Genomic DNA, 9699 nt, shown 5'->3' with positions numbered 1-9699 from the left:
ATNANNNATANANANGAGAGAGAGAGAGAGAAATTACGCTGGTTGCCAAAACCTCGAGTGAAAATGTAATGTGTTACTCGCGAAACTCTGATTAGGATCTGTTACAATAGTTTGAAATTTTGTCGTCTCGCCGAGACTCTCTTGTCGAGATATAGTCTATCTCTATCCATTCGAATATCGGAATTATACGAAATTAGGTGTATTTTTACGAATTTGTTTTTATCCGTATCAGGATGTATCCAAAATCCTCAAATCCCCAAAGTAACAATAAGAATGAGCAACGACATAAATTATATATTATTTTAAAATAATTTTAATATAATCGTTGTGTTCAAAAAAATTGACAATATATTTTAGTCAGAGAGCATAAAATACACATAAAAAATTTCAATAAGCAAATTTTATTAAAAAAATAGTCTCGCGCTATTATACTGTAACAACGAAATATCTGCACACGTAATACTAGACATAAGTGAGAAACTTACATTCCGTTTTGAGCTGATTTAAATTCCTTAGATGGATGTACGCGTTGTTGGCATTGTTGTTATTGTTATTGTTGTTATTACTGTTAGGAGTACTAGAATGAGAGGTCGGAGGTTGAGAGCTATGGCTGTGAGGTGGAGGCGACGTTTCGTCTCTTTGACTTTCGTCTTGGCACACGGGACTGCGCAGATGATTGTAGCCGCCTGCAAATTGAAAGAAATAATTCATTCTACATTACAATGTTTTAATAAATATGACAAAAAAATTAATCAATCTGATTATCAAACATGATATCAAGTTCATTTACTTTCAATATGTATCTGTCTGTAAAATGCACAAAAAGATAGAGAATCGCAATTAATTTGTCTATTATTGCATTGAGAGAAAGGATTTTGTTAATTTAACAAGCTATTAGTATCTTTAACAAATGACTTGTGATAAATACGTGACAACAAATTGATTTGTTGAGTATTTGCTAGTCTGCTATACGAAATACCAATTATTAATAATACTTGGAAAGATTAACTTTTAACGAAATTCAAATTTTCAAAAGTAATTAAGAATTTATTTAAAAAATTTTGAAGTAATTCAAAATATGTAAAAGGTTAAGCCAAAATAGCCTAAAATTTTTAAAGGATGACTTTAATATAATTGACACAGCGCGTTAATTTCTTTCAATTATTCTTAGGTAAGTTTTAAAGTTATTTTAAAAAAAGTTTAAAGTCAAAGTGTTCAAATTTACCTTTATTTCTTATAAGTTTTCTCTACAGTAAATTTTCCCAAAAATAAAAGCAAATTATGGCTACGTTCGGAAAAGTCGCTTGGAAACCTACCTTTTGAGTAGACTTTAGGAAGTCTACATAAAAATTGTAGACAATCATAGGGTTAAATAGAGGAAATTGATCAATCATAGTCAAGTATAGGGAGCATACTCGTTTAATTTCTTATCTTCCTATTTGAGGTTTCTACGATCGTTCACTACTTCTATACAGTATAGATTAGCCTTTTTGTATAGATAAGCCTTTTATTTACTAACGATACTATTGATTATTTATTACAATGACGAATGAGAAATAATTAATAGGTATATATTTGCAATAATTAATTAATCATTAATAAATAACACATTTGTTTACCTTTGTTTTATTCCTACAATAAAATCATTTCTCTCAGTGTGCTTATTATACAATTCTGATACTAAAAAAATAATTCGTTCTGATACTAAAAAAATAATCGTCGTGAATATTACAACACTTATGATTATATTCCTATCAGTTCTAAATCAGATTGAAAATTAAAAAAGCTCTATTCAAAAATATAATATTTTTTTATATTATTTTTTTTATACAATCCGTATTTATCTTGAAGTGAATGATACTCTAATCTTATCAGTATTCTGAATAATATCCTATTTTCTCAGCGTTCCTTCAAAATCTCTCTATACTTAATGCCTTGTTTTACTATATATATATATATACTTCTTTTACTTTTTCTCTTACTTTTTTTATTTTCATCAAAATCATCGCAAGCGTCCACGGATAAGGGAGAAAGGACGATGCTGTGTCACCGCGCATCTCGTTTCGCAGCAGTCCAACACTCCGCAGGGAGGAACCACCGCTGACACGTGGGCGGCGCGTATCTCGATGATTGGTCCGAACGAACTCCGCCTATCCTCGACTTCCGTTCTACGATCGCGCGAGAGAGAGTTCGGATATTACGCGAGACTGAAGTTGCAAGTTCCGCGCTCGTGCGGCGTTCGAATCGCCGTCACATTACGCCGATATCACGATCATCGAATTAATGAATTGTTATGATGCATGTCAGCCTCAGAATGAGACTTCCACGACGTGACACTTGAGACTTGAACTTCAAGTCTTAAGTAATTTATATTTTTTTAAACATTGCGTCGCTGATAAAAGCACGATTGCATAGTTATCAAGCAGTCCTTGGGGAATGCTCATTTTTCAAAGGATTCGTTTTTTTGTGAACGTTCATTAAAATTATTTTTTATTTTTACAAAATAAATTTGATTCCACATTGTTTATATTTTGGTTTGCGCCAACTAAATAAAAATATATTTTGTTCCATAGAGTAACGCCGGCAAATACGCCGCGCTGGGATTGAAGATCATTTTCCCGCAATACTCTTACATGCCTTTATGTTTTATTAGTATAATGTTATGATTTCAGTTTCTTACTGATAATATTATTAATTATAATGAAATTATTGTGAGTTGAATCGATTTGTCACTGTGTTAAGCGCCATCATAATCTATATAAAACGGTTATCGTAGAACGTGCAAAAGACTTAATGACAAAATTTATTTCGTGATACATGAGTATAGAGGAATAGTAAAGCATGCTGTATAACAAAATATAAGTATTTTGCTCCAATTCAAGAGCAAAATACTTATATTTTGTTATACAGTTTGTTGTATACTTGTTTGGGATACACGGCATTTTTAGCGAGCAGGATTTATGCCCAAAAGTACGCAGATTGAATTCAGTGCACTAAATGCAATAAACGCATTACATGAAATATGTGCCTCATGTCATAACATTTGTAATACATGGAAAGATTATAATTATTATTTATTACTTCATATATTGGGTTGTCCGGAAAGTTCGTGCCGATTTTTGGTAGGTGGCGTAAGAACAGATCTGAATCAGAACGATTGAAAACAAATAACATGCATACATATCGTAAAAGACGGTACTTCAGGCATACTTGGAAAAAAATTTGGTTACGATATATTAATGTTTGTCAGTTTTATACGCCTTTGAAAATGGAAAAAACAAAGTTTAGCATTTTAGGCATTTAATGCTTTTTTTTATCGGAAAGGCAAAAATGCCACACAAGCGGCAAGATATGCGCTGTTTATGGTGAAGGTGCTGTAGCTGAAAGAACTGTGCGGAAGTGGTTTGCTAGATTTAAAGCTGGTGATTTCAATCTTGAAGATCAAGAACGCCCAAGTAGGCCCTTCACCACAGATGAAGATCAGATTAAAATACTGTCGAGAATAACCCTATATGACACATAAATTAGCAGAAATGTTGAATATGTCAAAATCCACCATCCATGAGCATTTTGTGAAGCTTGGCTACATAAACCGTTTTGATGTATGAGTTCCCCACGATATAACGGAGAAAAATCTGATGGATCGCATTTTCATTTGCGACTCGCTCTATAAACGCAAACGAGGAGACACTATTTTTGAAGCAAGTAGTGACAGGGGATGAAAAATGGATCATTTACAATAATGTTGAGTGAAAAAGAAAGCAGAATGAACCATCTTTAGCCATCTCAAAAGCCGGTCTTCATCCAAAGAAGGTCATGCTCTGTGTCTGGTGGGATTGGAAAGGGATCTTATTATGAGCTTTTCAAACAACGAGAGGATAAATTCAGAGAAGTATTGTTCCCAATTAGAATTGAAGACAGCAATTGAACAAAAACGTCCAGAAATAGCGAATCGGAAGGGCGTCGTGTTTCATCAGGACAATGCGCGGCCTCATGTGTCTTTGATAACTCGACAAAAGTTGTTGAAGCTCGTTTGGGATGTTCTACCCTATCCATCATATTCACCAGACCTCGCGCCCTCTGATTTCCACCTATTTCGATCATTACAAAATTCCTTTAATGGAAAAAGCTTTCTTTAGTCGAAGTAAAAAATCACTTAGAAAAGTTTTTCGCTGAAAAACCTGAGAAATTCTGGAAGGACGACGGAATTTTCAAGTTGCCTGAAAGATGGAGAAAGATTGTAGAACAGAGTGGCACCTATATAATTTAATAAATGTATATTAAAATTTTAATCTTCTGCGTTTCAATTTTCCTTCAAAATCGGCATGAATTTTCCGGACAACCCAATACATATTTATCATTTTTATTCCTTAATAAAATTTTATAAACGCATTTTATAAGTTATTGTGTCATTTATATGCGTCTTAATTTATATGCATTATTTGTAAATTTTTCATGAGTCATACATATCTCCTCCTCCTATAAGTAGCCATATATCTCACTTCTATGGAATATAACTTGTAATATATGGCAAAAATGCAAGAGTTTAAAAAAGTTCATTTTTTAATATGAAATATTAATATTTCAGATTTCTAATATTTTTTTCATAATAGTAAACAGTACAAAGTTTTTATTGATATAGTTCGTTTACTTTAAACGTAGTAAATAATACTTAATTAAGTTTTTGATAGATGCAGCGTATATATGAATTATCCTATACAAAACAGGCAGATATTATCCGTTGTTGCATTATACGTCGCGGTGGCAGTCGTAAATAATAAATTATATAAATTATAAAACTTTGTAATATAAAGGTACATGGCATGCGAGAATGGAATTATATTATACATTATATATTAAAAATAGTCTGCTTTTACTGGTAATAGCTACTAATGTTGAATGAAACAATTTCAATCAAATGTTCAATTAATAAAAGCAAAAATAATTTGTCTAAATATATATTTAATAAGTATTAAACGTAATAATATAACCAAGCGTTTGATAATACTTACTACATATTTAGAAAAATAAAATAATTTTTCATTATATTAACCAAACATTTGATTGGAATTATTTCATTTAACATTGGTAGCTATTACCAGACCTTTTTCAGTAAAATTTATCTTAAAATTTGTCTACATACAAAGAGAAATTTCTATATATTCTATTTTCTTAATTCATGTAATTTCAAAGAAATCGCTTTCAAACATGATTATTTTGATAATGAGATTATTTTAGTTTGTAGATTTTAAAACACGTTTCGAATAGGTATTTAAAAAATTTTTATCAAACTCTAAAAAAAGATAACCGGGGGTTTATTTAATTACATAAGAAGGCAATCGGAAGTCGAGTAACCTGTCTTATTCGCTACTCGAGCTTCTTACGTTTCATGTTTTTAATTATTTTAATATTGGTCTAAATGCAGTCAATTGAAAAATTAAATATAACAATGGCAATGAAGAACAAAAATAAAGCCACAAAATAATGACGGATAATAAGTAAATTTAATCGCCACTTTCCCGCCACAAACAATCCAGTTCTTAAGATAAACATTCGTTATTATATTCGTCAAGAACACAAAATAAATTGAAACAAGCGAAAATGCGGGTAACTTAAAATATATAAGTTTTTAACTGAAAATCTATCAGTTGCTTTGTAATCGTTATTAAATACAAATTAAATTAAATAAAACGCGAGGTTGCTCGAATTCTTTGGTACAGAACATTGTAGCAAATGGAATCATTAATTTCAATTTATCTAAGATTTATGCAGCGTCAATAAGAAGCAGGTGACGCTCAACATGTTTTATCTGTTAAGGTGAAGCCAGGTGGCTTGCTAGGATTATTAGGCCTGTTGAGCTCTGCTATGGTTGTTACATATCTCTCTTTCTACCTTCATATTTACACGGTATAAACAGTTTAGTCGATGCGATTAACGCACCCGCTAGAATTGATCTTTTGTTCGTAATAAAACGTAAAGTGCGATGAAATGCGGGTAAGAGACTACGACGAATTATCATAATTCACCAATCTTTATGTCAAAACGACAGCATTCTATCGCGCATGTGACGCGTCGCCACCCCACATTCCCACACTTACGTTTTAATAACGAAGAAAAAAAACAGGTGAGACCCGCCACACAAGTGTCGCACCGGCCACGTATCGTTAATTTTGCTTAGCTGTGTTTAATTACAAACGGAACGTAATTACGAACGGAGAGAGGGAGAAATCAGCCCGCAGAACCAGCTTTAAAGAGCAGTTTTCAGCGAATAATTATATTACTTAAAAAATATGTTACAGATAAAATCAAACTTAAATAACAGTGTTAATAATGAAAGAACAGATGACAACAGAATATTACATGTGCTTTCAGGAAGTATCATAAGATTTTATTCAGTTACTGACGTCATAAAAAAATTATGAAAATAATATATATAAATTACGAAAAATATGAATCTATATTATTCTATGTTAAAATTCATTAAAATTAAAAGATTTATGAAAGAATTATTGTATAATCGTATCGTTTTACACGTAAAACATTTTATTATATTAGAGAATTTTTGCTTAAATATCGTTTACCAGATCACATTATCTTCTTCTTAACAACTGAAAAAATAATTGAAAAAAAGATAACGTGACTTTAGCGTTCACCATATCTGAATCCATGTTATAACAAAAACCTCCCTATTATAGCAACGTTTTTCGTACTTTTTTGATCTAAATCTAAAAAATTGCAGGAGAATATAAAAGATTTCATATGATACAATCGAGGATTATATATCATTTGGGAATTTAATTTTACGACTTGATATACCAAAAGTCTAGTTGCTTTTTGTTGCATAGTCACATTCAAATGTGATAGCTGACGTATATACGCAACTACCCAAAAGATACCGAGAATTCGCCTGATGATTATTGCATCGCTGAGCGTCTTGAGCGCGCTTTCCCGTAGAAATAATTACTCGCGAAGCCCCTCCTGCTTTCCCATAATTCCTGTCCATGTGGCGACCGTGGCGTCGTTAATAGGGCCGTAGGGACAGACCCTGCATATTCTAAGTACACCTGCGAGGCTCGCGTGTAGTAGCTGCACCTCGCACCCCGTGTTTCATGGACGATGAGCGTGGGAGTGCAGCCTGAAGCTGGCCCTCACGCTGCATACACAGGAGCTTTCTCTCTCTTTCTCTCTCTGTTTTTCTACTAAAACCAGTCACCGTTTAGAATTTCAGATATAATACGCTTAAAAATGCATATTGGAATAAGGACCAAATACGTTAAAAACACTTTTATACAAAAAGCTTTTATATAAAAAAAAGTTTACTCTTTCCTTATCGAAAAATAACGATTGCAAGTTACTATTATTACTGTTTTACAAATGTTGCACAGTTATATTACAAATATTACAATTAACACAATTTCTTGACTAATTAGCATAATGTAGCTATTTTTAAAGGCTTAATCATTTGTGACAGTTATTTTCATAAGCTACGACTGATAAGTAGTCTTAGTAGATTTGTACGGTTACAAATTGTTAACATAATTACATGTACGTTTAACTTGTTATCCTTGTAGCAAGAAATGACGTGTAATGACGAATCGATTTTCAAAGTTTAACATTTCAATAATTGTGTAATAAATTTGAATTGCTCTTTAATGAATAAATTGTTATTACTACAAAAAAATAAATTTCAGTATCTTCGTAAATTTTTAAAACGTTTTCTATTCAAACAAAAAAAAACAGCCAACTTTTGAATTACAAAACAAAATTTCTAAATTAAACTAAAAATAATCAAATGGTTATAAAAATGAAAATATTTCCTTTAAAATATGTTTCTCATCTAAATATGTAGTTCCTTCTACCCAACTCAATGACGCAGACTGAACGTTCGTTAATTAATAGATCAACGGATGAGGAAATTTCAGCAGCTACGACGTCTCGAGAAGTGTATCGTCTCGAAGCAGGGAGAAAAGCCGTTGCGAGAAAGCGGGGACGTAAAGGGACGATGCACAGTCGGGCTATGGTATATCGGGCGGGCAAAAGTAGCAGCAGCCGCATATCAGCTGTGAAACAGGTGCCGAGGACTGCCAGAACCGCCGGCCGCTTAGGCGGCAGTAACGGTGAGCAATGAAGGCGGCGGCGGCCAGTAACAGGAGCAGCGACAGCGACAGCGACAGCGACGGCGACGGCAGCAGCCTCGTGGCACGTGCCAAATCGAATGAAACGCCCGGTCGGCGTACACAGCTGCTGTCTGCTAAGGCAGGCTACTAGAGAAAAAGAGAGAGAGAAAAGAAAAAGGAGAGACCGCCACAACCCGGCGGCCTCTTGAAAATTAAAACCTGCCTCACGAATGTTCTTCACTCGCCAGAAGGTTATTATCTTCGGCTGAAGAACTCGCGACTGCGACCCACATCAGGATCCGGGACTCTTGTCTCGTTAGGCGAAATCGGTAGATCGCCACTTGGAGTCACATATCCGAAATCTTGGACTCATTTGAAAAGTCTCTGATTGATTTTATTAGGATCTTTGACAATGAAAGATACTTGGAGTTATGTCAAAAAAATTGAGAGAAGGAAAGTTGAACATAGCAATAATAAACATAACATAAATGAATCTCTTTCTCCTATATTTATGAAGGCTTGTCATTTCTTTTATACACCTAACATCTGTGCCTATAATATCAATGAACTCAATGCATTACAAAATATAACAGCACGTTTCAAAGTATCACAAATGAATATTATCTCTTTAATTAAAAAAGAAAATTAACTTTTTACGCACGCCTAGAAAAAACGCATTGAGTCCGTGATAAAATCGCTAATCGTGTGAGAAGGAACTATTTCGATTTGTGCGAATAAATTTGAATGATAACGAATTCAATGTGATGCAAAATTCAACAAAAACACGTATTCTATTTAGCTAATAGCAATGTGTAATGGATTTTGTAATGCGATCTCCTCACGTATACGAGGCTTAACGAGGAAACCCGATGGTTTTTCTTATAAAAATAACGACGCCGTTAGAACAATAAGCCAGCGGGAAAATGTTAACGAACTCACAATCGTGTTAAAACGAAAGTAACGACCGTGTTGGCTTTATCTCCATCTACCTATCGCGTATGCACAACAATATATAAAGACCGCGGCGAAACGACGCCACTCTTTCTCCTGACGCGGCGTTCCAAGTCTACGAGTTTATACCTGTCGTGGTCGTGAATCGTTCCTTTTACTCGAAACACGTACACACGCATACGCGAGTATTGCACAGACACGCAGAATGCACAGGGAGATGAGCACGGCTTGTAAAAAAGTCGTCCACGACGACGGCACAACGAAATCGCGCATTGTTCGTTAGACCGGTGACCTGCGAACTCTCCCACACTTTACCTACACCGCGAGTACATCTGTGTGCACGCGCGTGTACGTGCACACGCGAAGGCATCTACATAATCGCGGGCGTTACGAAAAGAGAAGCGTCGCTCGCTCCAACCGCTTCTAGATCATTAATTATCGGTATTAAGAAAAATAATGAGATCAAAAGATCGGACAGGATTAAAGAAAATTAGTTAAGACCAGGCAAGAATTGTTGATTTATATGGACGAAAAGAACGTTCCAGAAAGAATTTGTTTAAATTCTTTCTGGAATCATTTTTCGTATGCATACACTGAAAAAAAAATATAGTCAATTTTAATAAATATTTAG

At 33.9% G+C, this 9699-nt stretch overlaps 1 protein-coding gene across 1 annotated transcript in view; it reads right to left on the bottom strand.

The window, feature by feature from the left end:
* The window catches only part of LOC105617489 (ETS-like protein pointed), a 113067-nt gene that overhangs the window by 3638 nt on the left and 99730 nt on the right, over window positions 1-9699 (bottom strand). The window contains exon 6 of the mRNA XM_012199045.1: window positions 486-686. Coding sequence (XP_012054435.1) covers window positions 486-686 — 201 coding nt within the window. The remainder of the gene's footprint in view (window positions 1-485; window positions 687-9699) is intronic.

This window comes from Atta cephalotes, assembly GCF_000143395.1.
Source record: "Atta cephalotes unplaced genomic scaffold scaffold00013, whole genome shotgun sequence".
In the NCBI taxonomy this organism is placed as follows: domain Eukaryota; kingdom Metazoa; phylum Arthropoda; class Insecta; order Hymenoptera; family Formicidae; genus Atta; species Atta cephalotes.
The sequence above is the reverse complement of the archived record's forward strand: the minus strand, read 5'-3'. Positions and strand labels throughout refer to the sequence as shown.